This window comes from Sander lucioperca, chromosome 2, assembly GCF_008315115.2.
Source record: "Sander lucioperca isolate FBNREF2018 chromosome 2, SLUC_FBN_1.2, whole genome shotgun sequence".
NCBI classification, from domain to species: domain Eukaryota; kingdom Metazoa; phylum Chordata; class Actinopteri; order Perciformes; family Percidae; genus Sander; species Sander lucioperca.
This window is the reverse complement of record NC_050174.1, coordinates 47,774,740-47,801,061: the sequence shown is the minus strand read 5'-3', so window position 1 is coordinate 47,801,061 and position 26,322 is coordinate 47,774,740. Positions and strand designations below refer to the sequence as shown.

Here is a 26,322-nt window from a genome sequence, read left to right as displayed (position 1 = left end):
AATATACTGTATGCACTAAATACATTTTGCAAGAACAAAAAAAAAAGAAATATGCATTTGACAAAAATTCTCAACTCAAGGTCTCCTTACTGGGTGTCTTTTTAGACACATCTCATGACCTTCATCAGCAGTTGGAGTTTGCTCATTTCCCATGGTTAAGTTGGTATTGTCATAGCACATGTTAGTACTGTTAAAATAAGTTCTGTTGTTAGGTGTATTGGATTTAATTAGTCTACCACTAACTCTTATGGTTGAACCAGCTACTTGGCCAGGCAGGCCGTAACAAACCTATACATACACGGCCTATAGGCACAAACACAAATCCAAATTCCAACATGCTATTTAGTAGCCTAGGCTAAAAAGTATGTGCATAGCCTGTATTAAATCGAGTATGTGGCCTCTGCATCCCACGATGCAATGCAGTAGTAACAACAACATTCATAACAGAAAAACGGATAGCGACCAAGGCAGCTCTGTAATGTCATTAACGCTTCAATTTATATTTCTACATCTTAAAAATCTGTGATTTTGTCACCTGTGACCGTTGGACTAGTTAATTAGGCTACCTTTTCCATTAAGTTAAGCATTACCATTAAAGATTCAAGAGGTTTATTTGTCATATGCACAGTAAAGACAACTTACACCATGCAATGAAAAGCTTGCTTTGCCAGTATTACTTACACAACAGATAAAAAAGGAGAATAATACAATAAAACTTAAACAAACAATAAAACAAACAATAAAAAAGTTGTGATAAATATTTTGAAAAAGATTAAAAATGTATAAAGTGCATGAAGTGCACTGTGCCTAGCAACTCTGTATGTGGTGTGAGTCCAGGAGACTAGGAGGGGAAGATGGAGTGTGTGTGGAGAGATATTGCAGAAGAGTCTGATGGCCTGTGGATAGAAGCTGTTAGTGAGTCTTGTTGTCCGTGCTTTCACACTCCTGTAGTGCCTTCCTGAGGGCTGTGAAGAGACTGTGTTGTGAGTGTGTATTATCTTTAATGATGTTGTGGGCCCTCCTGATGACCCTGGTGGTGTACATGTCCTGTAGTGATGGTACATCTGTAGAAGTTGCTCAGCACACAACCCTGTGGGGTCCCTGTGCTTACAGTTCTGATGTCAGATTTCCGTTGTCTGGCTGGGGTCTGTTTGTAAGAAGGTTCAGCACCCAGAGGAAGGGTGTCTATCCCAGGATGAGGAGCTTTTCGGAGGTATGGTACCGTGTTAAATGCTGAACTGTAGTCAATAAATAGCATTCTCACATATGTGTCTTTGCCTTTAAGAAGCATGAGGGCTGTGTGGATGGTGGCGTCAACAGCATCGTCAGTGGACTGGTTCTGGTTTTTTTCGGTAGGGGCACAATGGTGGTGGACTTGAAGCAGTCGGGCGATGCCAGTAGATCTGAGATTGGCACGACAAGGAGACTCTCGGGAAGTGTAGTGGTAATTACAGCTCAGTGCGTCCGAAAAGATGCATTGAAAATGTGTGTTGAAATCAAATACATATTGATGCATTCATGTATGCAATTTTGGAAACAGCCCTGTATGTCAAAGTTGTACATACAATATATGATTAGAATTAAATATTTTCTTATGTAAAGCTAACATGCAGACATGAAAATCACTCACCTTTCGGCGAAATTCGCCGTTTCGAAACCAAAATAGGTGACCTACGTGAATCGTGTAGATTCGATGAGAAAATGTTTAAGGGGGGGGGGGGGGTTAAGTACTCGGGCCTGGTGCCTGATTTCTGGCATATGACTATTTTAGAAAAATAAATAAATTTAAAAAGTCCACATGGGATCTGTTTTTGATGCGCTGGATTTAACCAATCATCGAACTTCCACCTACCAATGAAACTAGTTCTAGCCAATCTGATGCAAAGTAGGGCGGGTCTATGCCGAAATGTGAGAGTGCGGCGCCGGTGTGGTCTCCGTGGTAACGCGGCTAAAAAAAATGGAGACGAAGTTTATTAAACTTGGAGCATGTAGATACAGCTTTAGTTGAGAAAGGAGTTAAAACAAATGGCGCTGGGCATGAATAGAGGACAAGAGGAGACGGGTGGAGACGGGAAGCTGTTCAGCAAGGTGTCTCAGATTGAGGGAAATCAAGGAAGACACTGTACGACAGCAGCGGTAAGAAAGTGCTTGCTAGTCACAAAGCTTCGGTCTTTGAGGTTCCGATTGTGCCAAAAATAAGTCGACATGCTTACATTCTATGTCTATTTGTCAATGTCTATGTCTATGCTTACTGTCAATGTCTATGTCTATGTCTGTCTGTCTATGCAATGTGTCGTCTTCCATGTCTATGTGTCTTATTAACTGTCTATGTCTATGTCTGTCTGTCTATGCTATGTGTCGTCTTCCATGTCTATGTATCTATTAACTGTCTATGACTCAACTTTTGTCTGTGTCAACTCAACTTACTCCTGTCGTCTGTCCTTGTCATTTGACTGTCGTGTGTGCTATGCGCCGTTGCTATGCGTCGTTACTATGTGTCGTTTCCCTCTGTCGTTACGATGTGTCGTCTTCTCTCTCTTGCTTCGTTGCTTTGTGTTGTTGCTATGGGTCGTTGCTATGCGTCGTTTCCCTCTGTCGTTATTTTATGTTGTTTCCCTCTGTCGTTACTTTATGTTGTTTCCCTCTGTCGTTACTTTATGTTGTTTCCCTCTGTCGTTACTTTATGTTGTTTCACCCTGTCGTTAGCAAGAGCTAACGTTAGCTAGCAAGAGTTCCGGCAGTTGACGTCACGCAATCCCAGCATGCACCAGTCAATATCAAAACACCCATCGGAGCTGAGCCAGAGTTAGCTAGCTACGTTACTAGCTAATTGCACATATTGTAGATATATAGCTAGCTAGCTAGTTAGCTAGATAGATACTTTATTGATCTGTTTTTATAAATCATTTGCTGCCTATTTCAATAAACGCCTTGATTCAGCATGGTGGATAGCTGCTGTGCGCCGGGATGCCAGAACCATCGGAAAAAAAGATAACGGATAGCATTTTATAGGATTCCTAGTTAAAGATCCCGAGAGAAGAAGTGGCTAAATGGATTGCTTCCATAAAACGTGCTAGAAGCAAACAGAACCAAACCGAGCGATGGGAGCCCACAAACAATGGATTTCGGTTATGCTGTGACCACTTCATATCAGGTAACGTAACAGAAATATCTTATCTATGTAGCTAGCTAGCTAGCGTTAGCTAGCAAACAGGCTAAAACGGTTTCTAACGGTTGAGGCTAGTAGGGATACAGCTGCTAGCTAGCTACGTTCCTTTCTTTTCTAGCCACAACCATTAGTTATTACGAAAAGGTAAGTTCTACCTCAGCGGTATGGCATGGATTGTGTGTGGATTATAAAGGCTAACGTTAGCTAACCTAAAGGAAGCACTGTATTCATATTTAAATCCTAAAATCTCAGACTATACTGACTGATATTGCACTATTCCTTCCCTCTCTTTTGTATATTTTTTGTAAAATTGTAAATTATATGTGTATATGTTTATACTGTACACTTAACAGTATTTTTATATATTTCATACTGTCCTTTCTGTTTTTATTCTTTATATGTTAAGTGAGTGTTGTACTTTAGAGCAAAGATTAACCACAGTCAAATTCCTTGTTTGTTTACTCAAACCTGGCCAATAAAGCTGATTCTCATGTTCTTTCTATGTACTTATGTTTTAGGGGAAAAGAGTGACAACTCTCTGTCACCTGACTACGTTCCTTCAATCTTCAATCATGTTCCATCCCCGGAGAAGAGAAGAAGAAGAATGAGGTTAGACGTAGTCAACAGAAGACAGAAGAACAAACTTCAAAGAATAGAGAAAGCAGCAAAGCCATCAGCTGCAGCAGTAATGGATGTAACGGATTGTCCTCAAGACAACAGCAAGTGTCCTACTGCAGACCAGGTGAAGGAATCTAACATCAACAAAGAACTTGAAAATGAAAATATTCTGACTTTTCCCGATGAAAATGACGATCCAGCAACTCCACCATGAGAGAGTAAAAATTGTAAGAAACACATTCAATCTCTTGAGTTGGAATGCCAAGCTCTGATAAATGAATATGTTGTTAAAAGAGAAAATGAATACAACTGCACTGAATGAGAATGGAATACATAAAAAAAAAAATACTGACTGTCTCCTCACCCACACCCGTTCCCGTGATCACATCACTCCCATCCTTCAGAGCCTCCACTGGCTCCCTGTTTCCCAACGCATCCAGTTTACAGTCCTCCTCCTCACCCACAAAGCCCTCCATAACCAGGCTCCGTCCTACCTCACAAACCTGCTCCACCGCCACAATCCCCCCCCATAACCTCCTCTCCCCACCACTCAGAACCACGCACCATACCTGGGGTGACAGAGCTTTCACCATTGCAGCCCCCTCCCTCTGGAACTCCCTACCCATACACATCTGTGACTGTACTGACTCATCAAAACACACCTTCAGATTAGCTTTCCACATACAATAGTCTTATATTTCTCACCTGATAGTTACTGATTTTATTGTTTTTAATTATAATAAGAATTTTAATAATATGCTAGTTTTATGGTTGGTTTAATTGCTGTTTTTATTGTGCTATATGTGCTGTTTTTACTATAAAGTGTCTTTGAGTACCATGTAAAGCGCTATATAAATAAAATGTATTATTATTATTAGATGAGTCTACAAAACAATGATAAAAAGGTTAATATCCTCACTGGTTTACAAACATATTCACTACTAATGACAGTGTTCATTTTGTAGCTCCCTATCTCAAGTGTAAGTCCACCCTAACATTATTTATTAGCCTATACTGTAGCCCATTCAAATCAACCCAGATTACTTTCAGCCAACTTTCCAACCAGCAGCAATATTTCAAATTCATGGTCAACAGTGGTGCTACTGCAGTGAGCCAGGAGTATGGAACATGTTGGTCTGTGTGTCAGGTTTTTGTTCAGTTCAAAGTTTCAAGTGTATTTTCACCAAACTTGCCTTTGCATTGAAAGAATTCCTAAACAGTGGATATGTCGTAGCTGCACAAAAGTGATCAATTCACCAAAAAGAAAGAATTAGTCGTGAGAGGATTAGAAAAGGAGTTGGCCCACAATCTTTATTTAGAAAAAATAGACAAGACAAGCGGGAGAAGACTAAACGTTGTACATTTGGTGACATGACAGGGAACTGTAACAGCAGAAGAAAAGAAATCAAGGGGTGATATGATTAAAAAAAAGAAATGCTATTAAATAAATATAACTAGTGTAATACTTATTTGTTGTCATTATTGCCTAATAGTCATTATCGCCCTACAACAATTAATCCTCCTTGGTTTAGGCATCTTACATTCACCAACACTGCACCAACAGTCCACAGTATTTCACTATACGCTTACACAGCATGTTGCACATCGGCACCAATCTGCAATACATTACGTCAATACAGTGTTTGAAAAGCTTTGAAACAGCGGTCAAATCAACGCCAAAATCAAAAAAATGAAAAGACAAATTAATTCTCATCTTAATTAAAGCCAGCATGTACTGCTGAAATAATGTTAGGGTGGACTTACATTTGAGATAGGGAGCTACAAAATGAACACTGTCAGTAGTGAATATGTTTGTAAACCAGTGAGGATATTAACCTTTTTATCATTGTTTTGTAGACTCATCTAATAATAATACATTTTATTTATATAGCATACAGTAAAACCAGCACATATAGCACATTAAAAAAAGATAAGCAATAAAACCAACATATCAAACAAGCATATTAAAAGCAATTAAAAACAATAAAACCAGTAACTATCAGATGAGAAATGTAAGACTATTAGTATGTGGAAAGCTAATCTGAAGAGGTGTGTTTTGAATGTGTCCAGGTCAGTACAGTCACAGATGTGTATGGGTAGGGAGTTCCAGAGGGAGGGGGCTGCAATGGTGAAAGCTCTGTCACCCCAGGTACGGCGCTTGGTCCTGACTGGTGAGGAGAGGAGGTTAGTGTCAGAGGAGCGGAGGTTATGGGGGGGATTGTGGCGGTGGAGCAGGTCTGTGAGGTAGGACGGAGCCTGGTTATGGAGGGCTTTGTGGGTGAGGAGGAGGACTGTAAACTGGATGCGTTGGGAAACAGGGAGCCAGTGGAGGCTCTGAAGGACGGGAGTGATGTGATCACGGGAACGGGTGTGGGTGAGGAGACAGTCAGTATTTTTTTTTTTTATGTATTCCATTCTCATTCAGTGCAGTTGTATTCATTTTCTCTTTTAACAACATATTCATTTATCAGAGCTTGGCATTCCAACTCAAGAGATTGAATGTGTTTCTTACAATTTTTACTCTCTCATGGTGGAGTTGCTGGATCGTCATTTTCATCGGGAAAAGTCAGAATATTTTCATTTTCAAGTTCTTTGTTGATGTTAGATTCCTTCACCTGGTCTGCAGTAGGACGCTTGCTGTTGTCTTGAGGACAATCCGTTACATCCATTACTGCTGCAGCTGATGGCTTTGCTGCTTTCTCTATTCTTTGAAGTTTGTTCTTCTGTCTTCTGTTGACTACGTCTAACCTCATTCTTCTTTTTCTCTTCTCTGGGGATGGAACATAAGATTGAAGGAACGTAGTCAGGTGACAGAGAGTTGTCACTCTTTTCCCCTAAAACATAAGTACATAGAAAGAACATGAGAATCAGCTTTATTGGCCAGGTTTGAGTAAACAAACAAGGAATTTGACTGGTTAATCTTTGCTCTAAAGTACAACACTCACTTAACATATAAAGAATACAAACAGAGGACAGTAAGAAATATAACAAGAAATACTGTTAAGTGTACAGTATAACAATACATGAGAATTTACAATTTTACAAAAAAATATACAAAAGAGAGGGAAGGAATAGTGCAATATCAGTCAGTGCTTCTTTTAGGTTAGCTAACGTTAGCCTTTGTAATCCACACACAATCCATGCCATACTGCAGAGGTAGAACTTACCTTTTCGTAATAACTAATGGTTGTGGCTAGAAAGGAACGTAGCTAGCTAGCAGCTGTATCCCTACTAGCCTCAACCGTTAGAAACCGTTTTAGCCTGTTTGCTAGCTAACGCTAGCTAGCTAGCATAGATAAGGTATTTCTGTTACGTTACCTAATATGAAGTGGTCACAGCATAACCGAAATCCATTTGTGTTTGTGGGCTCCCATCGCTCGGTTTGGTTCTGTCTGCTTCTAGCACGTTCTATGGAAGCAATCCATTTAATTCTTCTCTCGGGATCTTTAGCTAGGAATCCTATAAAATGCTATCCATTATCTTTTTTCCGATGGTTTTGGCATCCCGGCGTACAGCAGCTATCCACCATGCTGAATCAAGGCGTTTATTGAAATAGGCAGCAAATGATTTCCCCTTGGGGATCAATAAAGTATCTATCTATCTAACTAACTAGCTAGCTAGCTATATATCTACAATAGGTGCAACTAGCTAGTAACGTAGCTAGCTAGCTAACTCTGGCTCAGCTCCGATGGGTGGTTTGATATTGACTGGTGCATGCTGGGATTGCGTGACGTTAACTGCCGGAACTCTTGCTAGCTAACGTTAGCTCTTGCTAACGACAGGGTGAAACAACATAAAGTAACGACAGAGGGAAACGACGCATAGCAACGACCCATAGCAACAACACAAAGCAACGAAGCAAGAGAGAGAAGACGACACATCGTAACGACAGAGGGAAACGACACATAGTAACGACGCATAGCAACGACGCATAGCAACGACGCATAGCAACGACGCATAGCAACGACGCATAGCAACGGCGCATAGCACACACGACAGTCAAATGACAAGGACAGACGACAGGAGTAAGTTGAGTTGACACAGACAAAAGTGGAGTCATAGACAGTTAATAGATACATAGACATGGAAGACGACACATAGCATAGACAGACAGACATAGACATAGACAGTTAATAAGACACATAGACATGGAAGACGACACATAGCATAGACAGACAGACATAGACATAGACAGTTAATAAGACACATAGACATGGAAGACGACACGTAGCATAGACAGATAGCATGTCGCCTTATTTTTGGCACAATCGGAACCTCATATCGGTCCGTGCACTCTGTCATACGAGTACGTTACCGACAACGACGGCTACCGCTGCGACTGCTCCTTCAATGACCGACCGTGTCTGTGATATAAACAATACATGTGTGCATGTCCATAGAGGAACACGATTTGTCATTAACGATGGCCACTGTGTAAAAGCTATCTGAAGCCCAAACTGCCCTGACGCTGTCTGTTTGGAATCAGCATGGCAGGTATTTAAACATCACGGCCTTGTCCCAGAGTTTAGACGTCTAGCTATATGAAAAGATAAACAATGCAACTTTATTAATAAATGTAAATAAAGCAGCTAATATCAACATGGACAAAATCATGAATGTACTAATTCTCTGTTTTGATGATGACCTGGCCAAAGTAGTAAAGTTTAGTTTTCACAATGATTCATTGTAGGATTATGATATTATTGCAATATGTAAATCCACATTGACTCTTTATTTAACATATGGTTGGAAGAAGTAAAAATTGATCCAAAGCTTTTAAGTTTTTAAAAATTATGACTTTTATTATTGTGTAATGTCAGAAGGACTTTAACTGTTTTGCCAGTCAAATTAACTTTAATGTGTGCATACTGAAATATTACACTGTTGGTTGGCAAAAAATGCATCTCAAAATGCATCATATTGATGCTTTAAAATATGGAATATTTAAAAATTTCTTTGCATGGGCCCCCCTAATCCATGGGCTAGAGTGCTGTCAATCTGACAATTGTGATTTCTATTGGATCAGAGTACTGTCACTTGGCTGCCTGTTCTGCCAATCTTCCCAGCCCTTGTCACACGACCAATTAATGTTTTCATGACAATTATTAAAAATTCTGATACCATGGAACCAGCACTAGACTTGTTTTTGAAACAAGTGGCAGACTGAGCCTATAGAAAATGTGTATTGTATTCGGATGTACAATTTGTTTAAAATTAAACAAGTGAAATTAATAATGAATGTAATGTGTTTTACTGCAGAATTACATTGGGTTGTTACAGATTTTCAATGCTGTATTCTAAGAAGTACCAGTTGTGATTTGTTGATCTGTTTTCGATTGCTAATGCCTCGTTCGGACTGTGTAGGGACATGTATTGCTTACACTTGTCCATTACAACATTGGATTTTACTGAAGCTACATCGTGTTGGTGTTTTACTTTAGATTTTCCCCTTTACAGGGACGCAACACAATACATCTGTTAAATATAACTAATAATATCTATTTTGCACACCTTACAGCAAGCAATTTGCACATTGTATTCATGCACGCATAAGTCTTATGTTAGTATGTCCATCGACTGTTCGAGAAGCAGTTATCAGAGGATGATGCAATTGTTGTTTTTATAGTTATCTTTTAAACCACTTATTAGTTGTTCTTGTGCTGTCTCCATTTCTTTGATTTTTCTTTCTTTTTCTCTGAGTTCTTCTTTTAGCGTTGTTTCTTTATGACTTGAAAGATCGTCTAGCAGTTTATACTCCTTGGTGTGCTCTTGCTTCAGTGCCTCCTTTTCTTCCATATGCTCTTCCATCAGACCTGCAAAGTTCCTGATGTATTTCTGTCTGAATTCATTGAAGTCTTCCGCTTGTTTTCTAGCCTCCTCTTCATATTTCTTGTTCATATCATCCATTATTTTGGTATATTTTTCCTCTAACTCTTTTATTCTGTTTCCCTCCTGTTCTCTTCTGTTTTGATCTTCACTTTTTATTTTGTCATATTTTTCTCTCTCCTGCTCATATTTCATTTTGAGCTCTTTGAGTCTTGTTTTTTCCTGCTCTATATCTTCCTTTTCTCTGTGGCGTTTTTCCCAATATTATATTATCTATATCATATATCAATATCTCGTTCCTTTCTCATCTCCTCTCTACTCTGATGTAGCTCAGTTCTCTTTTCTTCATCTGATGCAGAATTTATTTTTATTTGTTCCTGCAAAACGTTAAGCTTTTCTTCCCACTCCTGTTGTTCATTTTCTTCCTGTTGTAATTGCTTTCTATCTTCTTCTTTGCTTTTTTCTTTTCCTTTCTTTCTCTTCTCAACCTCCTTGTTAAATTTTTCCCTCATTTCTTCAAGCTGTCTGACTCTCAATGCTCTCTCCTGTTCAGTTGCTGCCCTCTTTGCCAACATTCTTTTTTCCATTTCTTTCATTTCTTTTCCATGTTGTCTTTCGAGTTCCTCTCGCTCTCTCTGCATCACTCCTTCCATGTTTTTCAGGATCTTCTTCACTTCTTTCTGTATAGCTGCTTCGGCCTCTTGCAGCATTTCATTGCTGTAGCAGCCACCTCCATTTTTCTCCACCATGGTGTCAATCTTGTTTATCAGCTCAATAACTTGTGTCCGGTTTTGTTCATCATAGTTATTGAACACATGGTATCTTTCTCTACAGTCAGCAATCAATTTCTTAAAGGAATCATCACATTATTCTTGAATGTATTCCTCAACACACTGCTCCTCATGTTCCAGTGAATCTCCTCTTATGAAAAGAATGATGGTAAAATTTTCAGATTTTTTTCCAAAGACGTCCTTGATGAGTTTTAATGTCTCCTTTTCCTCTGGTGTGAGTCTGCCAATTTGTAACACCAACAGGAGGAGGTCCTGGAGCCAGAAGACTGATGCATTTCACCATCTCCTCATGAACCTCTTCATGGGACAAAGTTGTGTCAAACAGACCAGGAGTGTCGACCACAGTGACAGGACGACCGTTCACTACAGTCTCTGCTTTCTGACACTCTTTGGTGACTGATCTTTGGCTTGATGCAGCTTTAAACGCTTTACTTCCTAGAATGGTGTTTCCTGTAGAGCTCTTTCCACAGCCGGTCTTCCCTATCAGCACAATCCTGAGACACTCTCTGCTCTGCTTCTCATCATCACCTGTTGTACATCAATGCAGGATGAAATAATTTTGTATACTTACAGCTAAACGCGGTCTTTGTTTTCTGTTTGTCAGGTTCAGCCTGTAGTGTGGTGTTGTTTTTCTCTTTTTGGCATATGTTAATGTTTCTGTTGTATAGGAACATGGTGAACCCTTAGGTGCCCTCACCCTTTCCACGTCTAACAGCTCTGGGATCTGCTGCTGGTCCTTGATGTTGAGAACAACATATCTTCCTCCACAGCTCTGACAAAGCTCCTGGATGTCCTTGTTTTCCTTAAGAAAATTAACAACAGCTGGAGTTTTAGGATCTGACTCCACAGTGAACAGAATCATGGTGAAGTCATTGACTCGAGAGCTGAAAGTGTTCTGGATGGTCTGTAACTCTCCCTTGTCTTCATCAGTGAGGGGACCAACAGGGAGGACCAGGATGAAGGCATGGACGCCCTCAGGATCACAGAGGGAGATACACCTGAATGATTCCTCCATCACTGCCTCCTGACCTTCTCCATACAAGGCAGGCAGCTCCACCAGGGAAACCCAACGTCCACACACCTCTCCCTGATGTTTAACACACTCTGATGAGTTGGAGACTGAATGAAGCTCTGTCTGACCTAAAATAGCCTTGGCTGCTGAAGTCTTCTCTGCTCCTCTCCTCCCACACAGAACCAGGTTTAAAGCTGGTCTGATGTATTCAGACTTTGGTTTGATGGTCTCTCCAGTGTTGCTATGACATACAATCCTCTCAATCTTCTTCATTAACTGTCTTTGGTCATCTTCCAACATGCTGTACTGTCTTCCTCCACAGTCTTGAAGCAGCTGATTCACAGACATACTTTCAATTATGTGTCATGATGACCATTGAGTGTTTAAAGGCATCTTGACCAAACAAACTCAGAGTGAACTTCAATCTTTCTGTCTTCCTCTCTGTGAATGTAGATGGTTTGACTAACAGCAGCAGGACATTTGGTCCAGGTGGACAAAGAGTCACACCTTCCTTCATCTCTTCCTTCACTGCTTCCACAGGCAGACTGAAGATGTTGGGGGTTTTAACTACTGCTACAGATTGTTCTTTCCACTCCCCATAGGTAACCACAGATTGCGTGACTGTAGAATTTTTTTTTAAATGAACCCCTTGACCAGTGATTAAGTTTACGTTAAGTTTAAGTCTTGTCTTTTTGTCTTCACTTTTCCCCAACAGGACGATCCTGAGTGCAGATTCTGTAATTCAACAAAGAGAGAGAGAATAATAATTATTAAAAAATAATTGATGTAATTAGAACCAGAACCTGTACTTAATTTGTAAGATGTATCAGTCTAACAGAAACTAACTGATATTCACAACTAGTAAAAGCTTACGTACCATCATAAATAAGTTAATACTAGAGGCCATCTTGTGATGGGGTCACACCAGCCGTGACGCCAAATCAGGCCAAGGGCGTAAAGTGTGTGTGTCCTTCTTCATCACACCGTTTGACAAATGCTCAGATTCATTTTGATTCATAAAGATGAATCTGAGCATGGGCCAGTTGTAGATGAATTTGTCAAATAGTGTGATGAGGCCTGTCTCTAATCAAATCTTACAAAAACCAAAGATATGGTCATCGATTTAGGAAATCATCCCTCCCTCCATCTCAGACCTTTATCAAAATAACTGGCATTGAGTTTGTAGAACATTATAAGTATCTGGAAACAGTTATGATGAAAAGGGACAGAAAAATGTGTACTTCCTTAGGAAGTTAACTACTTTTTAATCTGGATAGGAAAATGATGTCTTTATTTATAAGCTCAATCTTTACTTAATTCATTTCATTCAGATTTCATTAGTGATAGACCGATTTTATCGGCCGGCCGATATATCAGGCTCCAAATATCGGCTCAAGAAAATCGGCAGCCTGTATTGGTCATCGGCTAAGGCTGATGAAAAAAAATCGGTAGACTTCACATCTCACATAGTCTCCTCGGTTCTCCTTCACAATTTGGTCCAAGCATTCCAGCAGCTCTGGAAGTTCAGTGGTCTTCTTCCATAAGTACTTGTCTCTGCAAATTCTGATGGTGTTTTTTAAGGGGTCATGGCTCATATAGTTTTCCCTGACACTTGAACTCTCCTCTCTGGGTGTTGAAATCAGAACCAGTGAATGATCAAATGATCGATCACTAAAGAGTTTCATGACTCGCCAGAGTCTCTGTTTTTGTTTCTTAGTGAAGTCTTCAGGCTGTAGAACACATAAGGTCCAGGATCAGAGTGTCTCACACAGTTTTCTACATGTTCTGTTACTTTGTGTTGGAAGATGTTGGGAAGCAGCAGATCTGGAGTGTTGATCAGAACTATTCTTTTCTGCTTTAACCGTCCACTGACTGTCAGACAGCAGTCTGGTTCTTTCTCAGTGTTGAACACAGTCTCTCCCAGTATGAAGTTCCCCAGTGAACTCCTCTCAGACCAGCTGTTCCCCAGCAGAACAACCCTCATCTCTGACACTGAAAAGAAAACATCAAAGATTATCAAAGGAATCCCTGGTAGAACATCACCTTGTTGGGTCATTAGTAGTCTCAGACTTTCTCTAAAGATGGGGGGGGACGTAGTCACCTCCTTTAAAGCAACATTACGTAATTTCTTTGTATACCTTAAAATAACAGCTTCAAAATCATTGTGATGCTACTCTGACTTATATATAACTATAACTATAACTGTAGCTGATGTCAGCTAGTTAGCTCAGTTAGCCACGCTGCCAGGACTGGGAGCTCGAAGCACTGGGGGAGTGTTGATATTTACACTGCTAGCACAGGAGCTTTGGACCCCTGGGAGAATTTCGGTGCCAGAACTGGAGCCACATGGCATGAATGTATAATTCGTAATGCCACATAATGAATGTACGTTCGAGGCAAAGCCCCCATCATTCCTATGAGAGTTGCATAGTGGCACATGAAGCCAAAAAAGTTCAACTGCTTCAAAAAAGTTCAAGACGCATTAGAGGCCTCTGCCGGCCGCTCCGCTAACTTGAATGGCGATTAAATGATTTAACTGTGCGACTCTATCGGGCCAAATGGATCAAATTCTGATAGTGAAACGACTCATGGTGCGGGGGTTGTGACGTCTCTTATTACCATGTAAGTCTTTGGAAAAACGTTTTTATGGCATCACATGACAGACGTAGAAATTGTAATTCCACTGTTTGGCCTTACAGATGGTACCCACAACCTATGAAACACCGGAGATTCAGATCTTATGAAAAAAACAAAATCAATCTGACTCCACTTTGACTTACTAAAAGGTAGCAGGAGTTCATAGCTGCTGCGGCGATTCACAGGCTGCACTTTATCTGACACTGTAAGGAGACAGAAATGTATAATTCATTCACATGTATTTTATAATAAGCCTGCTTATGACAGTAATAACTATTGTTTAATAGAGGGGCAATGTTTGAGCCATACCTGTATCCTCAGTTGTTTGTAAACCGTACAATCAATGTGCTATTGTTTCAGTATACTCTGAATGTACATATTAACCACATTCATATCATTATAAAAAGTGCTAAATAATTACACAACTTTGGTGATATTTGAAACATGATTAAAAAAAAGTTAACCTATGGTCTGCTTCACATTCAGCTTCACACAATCACTCTTATCTGGGAGCTGTGAAGTGCAAATGGATTATTTTACTGGTGACAACTATGCAAGAGTAAGAGGTTCAGTGCCTTGCTCAACGGCATCTAGAAAGCCATTAGAGGTGAAGTACACAGTGTTTCTCATTCAGCTTCCTACCAACATTTTTAAAACACTGGGAAAAACAGATGCATTTTTAGCAACTACAAGGGCACTTGGAGAGTGCATATGTAAGCCAAGGCAGTGTGAATATTCCCAGTCGGGAACGCAGTTTTACGATTATTCCGAAACCCCCCCATTCCCGCAATGTTAACGAAAGCAAAAAATTGTTTGTGTATACACCCTGTGATTTGGATCCACTCTATAATATAATGGGTTCTTCCTTGGCCCATGCTACTAGCCTGGCTCCGCCCTCCTACTTACTTCCACTCAATTTTCATTTCCCTTCAGTACTTCATCTGGGTTTGCGGGTTAGGGTTAGTTTTGTTATCCCTGGTTTTCTTAGGTTTTCTCCGGTCAAATATATATATAAGACATATAGTCTTGTCAATGGAGAGAGGCCAGACTCTGTACAAATGAAATGTACGAGAGTCTGGTAGGATCAGGCTACCATGCTACACCCATACAGCTAGTTTTATAAAAATCGGGCCATAGTTTTTTCGTAATCCTACTGACAGACAAACAAACCAACTAACAAACGGACAAACCGAACACAAAAACATGACCTCCTTGGCAGAGATATATATACCCCATACTAAGTCACTTCATCACAAGTCACTGTAAAACATACTGTAATAGTTGAACTCAAACATACAGTACATCGAAATAATTCTATTTTGTAGAGTCTGTATATATTTGTAATATAAAGCTTCACTGGACTCACCAAATGTTTCAGCCATCCTGTCACACTGTCACTCACAAGAGAGACATTCAACCAGAGAAGCTGCTGACTGTTATGAGAAACACAATACAAATTACAAATTAAAACAACTATATTAACTCAAATATGCATTACTGAAAGGTTGGGAGAGAAATCTTTCTTTTAAAAATATATAATGTATGTTACTTGATAAAGGATGAAGGTGAATGGTACTAAATGACAGTATAGATCGCAACATAAATCAAATCTGAGCAAACATAGGGGGATTACAGGGTGTCTTGGTGGCTGACGTGCACCATATAACAGCCAATTTGGTTCCGGTTGGGGACCTTCAGTCACATTTCCATCAAACAGTCCAGTTCAGTTTGTTACACATTGTTGTGAGAATGGTTATTTTTGCGTTTAAAGGTGTGGAAAGTAATTGGTACCACCTCTGTCTAGGTTCCAACTGAGCTGAGCCGATACTAGAAGGTGGAGTTACAGTAAAACACCGCAGACCACTGATTGGTCAGAGAGACACAGGACATCCTGCACAAACCTATAATTATTTTTATAGCTCTCAATAGCTATACAATATATACAATAGTTTTTTATTCACTCAACCCAGATTTAAAAAAAAATTCAGACTGCAAAACTACCCAGTACAACACATTGTACAATTGACAAAGTGCAGCCGTTCCTCTGTTTCGTTGTCAATCAAAGAAGTCAGCGAGTGTTGCGTTGAAAATTATGTCATGGCAGTATAATAATTTAAACATAATTATTTATTTTGCACTGCATTACCACATAGGAATAATATATTTTTTTAAAGGACAAGTTTTAGGTCTCTGCATTTAAATTTTCAAAGAAAAGAAAGAAAGTGCAGGGGAAAAAAGACATTTAAAAGCTAGAGATATTATTGCATGATTGCTTGTCAAATTATTATTGATATGCAGCTAAATCTTGATCTTGAGACTCAGAAGTTAGACTGTAGGTCAAAGGTCATCTTTATTGGTACATCTTCACCCGCACCCTATTATTCTAAACATTGTTCAAATGAACCAAAGGAAGTTGGGGTAGGCAGTTTTATGGGGCGCATCATTGGACAAAGATTCCCTAATAACCTTAGAGCATACTGTAAATCAAGTGGTCTGAGAGAAAATTAGACATCTGCACCTCCTCTGTGTTCAGGCTTTAGATTAACCTGTGAATGACAAATGCAGATCAGAAATCAGAAAAAATCTGAAATCAGAAAAGCATTTATTGCCAAGTAAATAACATTTACAAGGAATTTGCCGTGGTGGTTGGTGCAAACATACACAAACAAGATGCGCGTGCACACACCTCCAGATGGTAAAAGACTGGTTCAATGGAAAAACATCCTACAGAAAAGAATTATATTCTAGCATTGGCAACAACTGCCTACACTGCAACCTAAACAAAAAAGTCTAAAAGAGAGTCTGACAATAAACGCAATGAAACACGTGTCAATACCGGCAGAGTGTTTCAGTTTTTGATCCTCAGTGAAGTCTTCAGGCTGTAGAACCAGCAGGAACACATGAGGGCCAGGATCAGAGAGTCTCACACAGTTTTCTACATATTCTGTCAGGTTATCTTCAGAGATGTTGGGTTGCAGCAGATCTGGAGTGTTGATCAGAACTATTCTTTTCTCCTTTAACTGTCCTCTTTCTCTCAGACAGCGGTCTGGTTCTTCCTCAGTGTTGAACACAGTCTCTCCCAGTATGAAGTTCCCCACTGAACTCCTCTCAGACCAGCTGTTCCCCAGCAGAACAACCCTCAGCTCAGAGACTGAAAAGAAAACACTGAATTAGAGAAGCAATTTGAACGTAGATCTCCAAATTGAATATGCTTAAAATTTGGTTTCAGCACCAAAGAAAAAATATTTTTGTTTGCTGTCAACAACATACATGATCGATCGCTATGACAATTTCTTCAAAACTTTTAACAACTTTCCTAAACTCTTAACACACCAACACACCTACAACACACAATGGCAAAACAGTTTTCATTCTCAAAATCACACATTGTAAGCTAAACTCCAACACTGATGTTCAAAATACAATAATACACTAACACAATGTACTATGTCTACCAAAACAATGCAATCATGTCTCAAAATGTAATTATTCTTCCAAAACACTAACACATGTTCTCTTCCAACAGGAACATTTAGTCAATCATAGCACAATGTCATACAAAACACTAATATCAGATGGAATTACAGAAACTACATTATTTGATATGTGTCAGGTCTGCCCTTACACAATAGACAATAATATATTGTATTGATCATAGATTGATCACACTGCAGTTTCTCTTGAAGCCTCTCTACATTCTTGTTTTTTTGGGTTTAGTAAATGCATGCATTTTGTTTCTTTTGCTGCAGAAATTCAATACAAAAAATGAATGACCCATCTCAGAGGAGCTTTATAGAATGTACGGTTTACTGTATGAAAAAAAGAAGACAGAGACAGAATTGTCCTGGTGCTCGTCTTCCTCTCACTCATGCAGCAATTTTTCTTACTTTCTTTGTGTTCATCTTTGTTGTTCCTTTTCCACACAAAATCAGTCCAAATAAGTCCTCTTTTACTGTATGTGTGAAAGCATTTGCAAATTGGTCAGTAAAAATCCATTGTTTTGGTCTTGGTTGAGCTTGTGTGTAAAAGAAGTTCAAGCATTTTAAATTTGTGTTAACCGTATGCATTTTGTGTCAAAGCAACAACTTAGAGAAAGTCCCGCACACTGACCATTACGCAAGCAATAATTTATTTTGAAAAATACAATGTTTCGGTCTTAGACCTTCATCAGTTAAATTTACCTAGTTTACTCACATGTATCTTGGGCACAGGAAGTTGAAGGTGCTGCAGCACCATCTTCTATAAGAAGTATATAATATATAATACTAAAATATGTATATAATAATCAATAAAGTTACCTAAAATTGATGATTTATGTTTTAACTTTGTAATGCATTTCATAGCCTACATGTTTTGTGATGACGTTTTTTTGTAGTGTCTAACATAAAACAATGTAAGTGATTCCAAATAAATAAAGATTAAGTAATATAGCTGAGCTACATTATTATCTTGAATACACTAAATGATAGCCTAATGTAACTTTGATGATGGTTATGTAACTCCTCTCCTGGTTTTCCAGTTTAACTGGCAGTGGCTCAGCGTCCAGCGATCAAGTCATAAAAAACATTCTGATTAATAGTGGATGGGTTGTTGTTGAAATAACGTATAATTAATGAGAGAATGATTTCTGTGCAGAGAGCAGGACAGAGCTGCTGTCGGCTGCTGCAGCAGACTTGAGATTGAGACCTGACTTGGACTCTCTGGGTCAAGTACACCAGAACATCTATGATAGGCCTACACTTTGTATACAGTATCCCCAGTAACATTAGTATCCTAAGATCAAAGATATACATAAATAAATAAATAGATTTTAGTTTATCTGTTTTGACTTCAGAATTACCAACAGTCCACACTGAACTACAGAATAAACACTTTATCGTTTAGAATGAAAGAAATATTAAATACAGAACATACGATTAATTATGATTATAACCATTTTTATTTGACATGTTACAAAACAAAGACAACATAATCATTCAAGTTGATTTATCTGATAAGCAGTTTAAATTATATTGTTTGTTTAATATTTGCTGTAATATTTATGATTTGGGTGTTGTAGGGAAAACAGAAAACATCCAAACATTTCATTTAGCTCATATTACAAACATCATGATCATTCTCATATTCAAAGAAAACAAAGAGCATTTTATCAATGACCAAGCAGAGATTCCAGCTGTTTTTGTCTTTCTTTACTCTTTTCTTTTACTCTTACTAAGTTTTTTTTGTCTGTAAATAATTACAAAAACATTTAGGAAAACAATTGTATTATACTGTATATATATTATTCACAAAATTCCTGATTTTCTACAGTCAAAAGGTGTAGCCTAAAATATAATAATAATATATATATACATATATATATATATATACATATATAAAAATCTCAACTACTTGAGTTGACCCAGATGGACATATCAGCAAAGATGTTTTATTGCATATTGATCACTGAAATATCTGTATTGATCTGCAAAAAGTTTCTTGTTTGATTGAATAAAATAAAGAATTGAGTCATATCAGCCTCAGAGTCCAGTATCACATAGGTTCAAAGTTCTCATATCTTCGGTTGTGTAATTTTCTGTGTTTTCCAGCATAATATCTGAAAAGAACTTCTGAACATACGGTACATTGTGTTTGAGCCAATGCAAAATACATGTTGCCAAAACCTGCCTTTCCCAGACAAGTTTCTGAGATCTGAGATCAAAACTTGAGTCAGTAAAGAATCCACGCTACACATAAAACTGTATTCAGAGACGTGTCTTGACCTCACCCTGTACCGTTCCAGACGCTACAACAGTTTTCAAACGTGATTGCAGCCAAAAACAAGTTGTGCTTGTAGTTGGGGCACATTGGAGACAAGTCTGGATGGAAGGTGTAGAGTAACCAATGAGATTGCATTGTGTAATGATCACCTAATTTAATAAGCAGCAGTTCATTATGCAGTCAGCTCCTGGACTGACCTCCTGAGTTATTCTGCCAGAGAGCTCAGAATGTGCAGTTCAGGGATTTATCTGACATCACCATACTCAGAAAAGAAATATTTTGTAGTAATCTTGATTCCAAAACAATGATCCACAATACCACCAGAGAAAAACTATTTTTCATAAACATGTAATATTACAATCTAGTCTCTAATCCCAAATAAAATTGTAATCAGTAAATCATAAATCACAGAGCCATTGTCAACAACGAGGGCAGTGACATCATCATCCATGCCTGAAAGGAAACATTTAGATCAATGCAACATGCTGCTTATTTTTCTCCAATAAAACAATAGCTTTTTATCTTTGTTTCTGTGGTGCCAGTAAACTATTTATCACCTTAAAACGGAAAAAAATCATCATCGTTCTTAGTGTTTTCAATAAATATCACCTGCCTGTTACACACCTGAAGTGATTCAGTGTTGATGAGTCTGATCAATAAATCTGTGTATTTTAATAAAACTTAACCGTAGCAATTTAGTTTTGAGATATTTCACTGAAAACAACTTAATAACTCTTTCATGTATAGTGGTCACAACAGTGCATAGCTATTCAAAAGCAGTTTCCTTATATAGTCATGCCAGTACAGTAGACCCTAGTGCGCCATGCTAAACACCGCCACCCAGTGGCCAGCCATAAAAACTAAGATGGAATAGCTTCTCTGTAGTAGGAGCTGGAGCTGAGGATGCTAATGCATTAGAATATGTTAAAATATGTGAATATTAATATTAATTACTTTAACAAGATTACAAATATTGTTTACATTTTTCACAAAATATATCATTTTATTCATTGGTTTGTTAAATAGCCAACAAATGTCTTCTGTTGAAAACTAACGCATGCCGGCCACTGGAGTGGATATGAAATAATTGTAATAATTATGTAATTATGTATTATGTAATAATTGTAATTGTATGAAAAAAATGTAAATATTGTTTCAAGAGGAAATAAAAAAAGTCACAAACCCTGACTACGGTTGTCATGAATCATGCATGAATTAAAAGAGAAGCAGAAGCGCTGGTTCGTACCTGTGCAGGTGAGTCTCAGGTGTGTCTGTCGGTGAAGTCTTGCAGGTGGTTATCTGCCAAAACAGATGCTCTCATTGGTCCAGGTCAGCAGACTCCCTCAGGTTCTCTCACCTTGAGTCCTGATTGGCTGGAGCAGGCATCTGTCACGCAGGATGCAAACCAGTTCCCCAAAACCTCAGGGTATTCACTGAAATCATGGATTCTACCGCAGCAGGGAAGTTATGATTGACTCATCGGACAGGAAGGGTGAGTATAGAGTTAAAAGAGACGGCTTCTCCGCCAACACCCACTGAACGATTCTTAACAAACACAAGTCCAGCTGGAGCGACCTCTAGCTCCAGAGGCCCAGGTTCGATTCCGACCTGCGGCCCTTTGCTGCGTCTCATCCCCCATCTCTCTCCCACCTTTCCTGTCTGTCACTATCAAATAAAGGGAAAAGCCCCCACCAAAAAAAAAAAAAAAAACACAAGTTCAGCTGAGGCTGATGGGAATGTTCTGCAGGTATTTGGTCAGAAACCAAAGTATTGGACACGTTAAATAAAATAATAGATGAAAAGTCAGAGGATCACAAAAGTTATTACAATTCATCCTGAGGGGAACAATAGTTGTTGAGATATTTCATACAAAGTTATGAATGTCAAATGTCAAGTTACATTTATTAGTTCACACCTTTCAACAACAACGTGTTACATTACAAAAAGATCACAAGACAATATAAAAATATACATTCAAATTGGATTAAAAATGTTAAAATAAAAAATAAGTATAAGGAGGAAGATCATTCGATCAAAAGCTCCAGTACAGCAACATAGACCTTGGTGGTGTAGAGGTTACAGAACAATACTGCACAAAACAGTATATACTATGCAGTGTAATAACATGTATACTATGCAAAAAAATATTACTGAACCAATGATCAACAGAACAGCTCATGATACTGAAATGAATGATATAAATGATAACAGGAATAGTCGTTATATATGATGTGCATTTAAACTGCAGTGACAATAATCAGGCTTTAGCTCATTGAACAGGAAACAGACTGTAAGAAAAAGCCTGAGGATATAGACAGGGAGCCCTCTTGTTGCATCAAGCACTCTAAATATTTTAAGATATTATATTAAAACACACAAAGGATGACACATACAATTTAGGTACTGTCAACTAGCGTCAGTTACTGGCTGATTTCTGATATTTTAAGAATACATTGGTTATTCATCCTGACACAGTTTGTAATTATCAATTAACAGAACAGAAGGAACTTGTCGGAAACATGAGCATACTTACAATAACAGGAATGACTTACTACATTTATTTACTAAATGGAAACGCGTCATGTAAAACTAAAGGTATACTGTGCCTACACCTGTGAACTGATCTGTAAACTAATGTGGTTATTTTACTTTGACTTTAAGTTAGTTAGCCGCAGTATTGGTCAGACACCTTTGTAAACAGGACGAGACGCAAACAAGACGTTTGTGGCTTTCCGGACACCATGAAATGTATGGGAACAAAACAATGTGATTGTAGTAGAACTCTTGTCTCCCCCATCTGGCAGTGAGAGTAATTATACAAACACACAAAAACTACGACATTCTAGCTGCTGCTCCAACCCTATGGTTTCTCGGCTGGGCTCCTGCCTCTTCCTTCTTCTTTTTTTACAAACTTTGAGACAATTTTAGAACACCCTACGACTTAAGTCGGATGCTAGACTTAAGTCTAGTTAATGTCAAGTTATGTCTTGTTAAGCTTACACAGGTAATATATTTTAACAGCTTTTTTGTTGGTACATTCAGATATCTCTCCCCCCCTTCCTGCCCCCTTTAGCTCTGTCTGGCTGACGTAAAATGCATCCTTTAGGTGCACCAGAGTGGGCATGTCACCGCAGACACCACTCTGGTATACTGAGAAATACAGAGAGCTTACACTGGTGGTGAGAGGCCATTGTCTGAACTTTTTTGGCAAGGGCTGGAATGTGACAGACGTTCATTTTTTATTGTAAAAGTCCCACACTCTAGCTCTAATAAAAATATATAGAAAAGTCCAAATATTAGAATTGGTGTTGTTTGTTCTTTGTGGCCTAATTGGACACTGTTGAGCATTATACAGCCCAGTGATGCTCAAATCCAAAAGTCAGTGGAAAGTTCAGAGGATGATACATTTATCTTTGTATTGCTGTTCTAGTTCATTTATTTGTTGTTCATGCTTTTTCTTCAAGTCCTCCGTTTCTTCTTTCAGTGCTTTTTCTTTGTGACTCGAGAGGTTTTGTAACAGAGCGTACTCTTTGCCATGGCTCTCTTCTTTCTCCTGCATCTGTCTCACATGCCTTAGCTTCATTTCCTGTACTTCCTCCATGTGCTTCTCCACCAACGCTGTAAAGTCCTTGGTGTATTTCTTTCTGAACTCATTGAACTCTTCAGCTTGTTTTCTGGCCTCCTCTTCGTATTTCTTCTTCATTTCCTCCAGTTTTTTCTCATAGTTTTCCTCTAATTCTTTCCTCTCCTTCTCCTCCTGTTCTCTTCTGTTCCGATCTTCTTCTTTTCTTTTCTTTTCATGTTTTTCTCTTTCCTGTTCGTATTCTTCTTGGAGCTTTTTAAGTCTTGTTTGCTCCTCATGTCGTCTCTTTTCATTTTCTCGATACTGTTTGTCCCACCATTCTTTTCTTTCCTTCTCCCAGTCCTCTTTTTGCTTTCTCATCTCTTCTTTACTCTGCTCCAACTCTCTGTCAAGTTTTTGCTCCCAGTCCTGTCGTTGTATATGCTCCTGCTTTTTCCTCTTCCTGTCCTCTTCTTCTCTCATTTCCTGTTCTTTCTTTCTCCCCTCACGCTCCTTGCGGATGTTTTCCTCCATTTCTTTAAGTTGTTTGGCTCTCTCTCGTTCAATTTCTGCTTTCTGTTGTTTCATCCTTCTCTTCACTTCGTCCATTTCCTCCTCATGTTTTCTCTGGAGCTCCACCCTCTCTCTCTGCATTTCTTCTTCTTTCTCTTTCAGGATCCTGTCCACTTCCTTCTGTATTGCTGCCTCGGCCTCTTGGAACATTTCTGAGGTGTAGCAGTTGCCGCCATTTTCCTTCAGCATTTTGTTGGACTTCTTCAGCAGCTCTCTGACTTGATTCCGATCTGTTTGATTGTTGTTATTGAAGACCTGGTATCTTCCTCCACAGTCATGTATCAGTTTTTTCAAAAAGTCATCACAGTCTTCTATGTAACTCTCAATTGTTTTGTTTTTCAGATCATCTCCTCTGGTGAATATAATGATGATGAAATCTCCTGAACTCTTGCCAAAATATTTCTTGATCAGTTCCACAGAGTCTTTTTCCTCTTGTGTGAAGCGACCGATCTGCAGCACCAGTAAGAACACATGAGGTCCAGGAGACAACATGCTGATGCATTTCACAAGTTCGTGTTGAACGTCATCATTGGACAGCGTTGTGTCGAACAAGCCGGGGGTGTCGACCACAGCAACAGATCGCCCATCAATCTCTCCTGTTGCTTTCTTGCAAAACTTGGTCACAGACTTTGAGCTGGTAGTAGACGTAAAATATTCTTCGCCCAGAATGGTGTTTCCTGTTGCACTCTTCCCACTGCCAGTTTTTCCAATCAGCACTATTCTGAGACACTCTCTGCTCTGAATGGTGTCATCAGTTCCCATATTACTTTTATATTTTAAATCCCTTAGTTCAGCTTTAAGTCTTGTATTAGTGTTCTCCTGCTCTTCAAACTTCTCTACCTGAGCCTTGGTAAACATCTTCATTGTGAAACATCTGGATCCTTCAACTCTCGTCTCTTCCACGGCATCCAACAGCTCTGGGATCTGCTGCTGGTCCTTGATGTTGAGAACAACATATCTTCCTCCACAGCTCTGACGGAGCTCCTGGATGTCCTTGTTTTCCTTAAGAAACTTAACAACAGCTGGAGCTGTAGGATCTGACTCCACAGTGAACAGAATCATAGTGAAGTAATTGACTCGAGAGCTGAAAGTGTTGTGGATGGTCTGTAACTCTCCCTTGTCTTCATCAGTGAGGGGACCCACAGGTAGGACCAGGATGAAGGCATGGACACCCTCAGGATCACAGAGGGAGATACACCTCAATGATTCCTCCATCACTGCCTCCTGACCTTCTCCATACAAGGCAGGCAGCTCCACCAGGGAAACCCGACGTCCACACACCTCTCCCTGATGTTTAACACACTCTGATGAGTTGGAGACTGAATGAAGCTCTGTCTGACCTAAAATAGCCTTGGCTGCTGAAGTCTTCTCTGCTCCTCTCCTCCCACACAGAACCAGGTTTAAAGCTGGTCTGATGTGTCCAGATGTTGGTCTGATGGTCTCTTCAGTGAAGGTGAGGAAGGTTCCTTTGTTTTCATGCACGATGTTCTCAATCTTCTCCATTAATGTTTGGTCAACTTCAGACTGTGGTGTAGACTTCATGCTGTAGTGTCTTCCTCCACAGTCTTTAAGGAGTTCATTAACACAGACACTCATTTCATTCCCCTCATGTGTCACGATGACCATTGAGTACTTAAAGGCATCTTGACCAAACAAACTTAGGATGAACTTCAGTGTTTGTCTGTTCTCCTCAGTGAACTCAGAAAGCTTTACTAACAGCAGCAGGACATTTGGTCCAGGAGAACAAAGAGTCACACAGCTCTTTAGTTCTCTTCTCACATTCTCCACAGACAGACTGAATACATCTGGAGTTTTTACTACTATTAATGGTTTTCCTCTCCACTCTCCAAAGGAGGCCACAGATTTACTGGGTGGGGAAGTTCTTTGGTAAGGACCTTTGTCCCTAAAGATGAAGTTACAAAGCTTTTTCTGTTTGTCCTCACTTTTTCCCAGAAGCACAATCCTGTATGCCAATGCTGTAAAACAACAGAGACAAAGCTCACTATGAATGGCATTTATAATTTGCATAGAGCAAATGTTAAATTATTAAACAAAAAATGTGGGCATCAAACACTCGATTTCCTGCATTCTGGTGAATTTTTATGCAACAATTTGGGTAGCACAAGTAGACACAATTCTGTCAGATTGTTTTTAGATCTCGACATTTCCTGTGTTTTGAGGGGGACAAATCTACCTCTTCTAAATATTGGGGAGGACATATGCCCTGTCTATAAAAATCCATATTCAAATACATGATTAGCGTTGTGATGAATTTACTTACTGTGAGTCACAGGGGGTTTCTCTGAGAATTGTTCATGGATTTTGTTAACCACATGCAGCCCTGTGAAAAGATGGCATCAATAATTTTCAGCTT

General features: G+C 39.1%; 1 protein-coding gene and 2 long non-coding RNA genes across 4 annotated transcripts in view; 2 read left to right on the top strand and 1 right to left on the bottom strand.

The window, feature by feature from the left end:
* Nucleotides 1-26,322, bottom strand: part of LOC116056613 (GTPase IMAP family member 8-like) — a 49,774-nt gene that overhangs the window by 6,105 nt on the left and 17,347 nt on the right. The window contains exons 5-6 of one of the 2 annotated variants that reach the window (XM_035999044.1): nucleotides 26,230-26,289; nucleotides 25,365-25,924 (exon numbers count right to left, since the gene is read on the bottom strand). In XM_035999044.1, coding sequence (XP_035854937.1) covers nucleotides 25,365-25,924; nucleotides 26,230-26,289 — 620 coding nt within the window. Of the gene's footprint in view, nucleotides 1-22,438; nucleotides 25,925-26,229; nucleotides 26,290-26,322 lie in introns of those variants that run through there. The other variant, XM_035999043.1, reaches the window with a different exon arrangement.
* LOC116056617 lies at nucleotides 1,601-11,624 on the top strand. The gene is made up of 2 exons (XR_004106619.2): nucleotides 1,601-2,136; nucleotides 11,335-11,624. It is a non-coding gene; the product is annotated as an uncharacterized LOC116056617 (long non-coding RNA).
* On the top strand, nucleotides 2,893-3,765 carry LOC116056616. The gene is made up of 2 exons (XR_004106618.2): nucleotides 2,893-3,154; nucleotides 3,688-3,765. It is a non-coding gene; the product is annotated as an uncharacterized LOC116056616 (long non-coding RNA).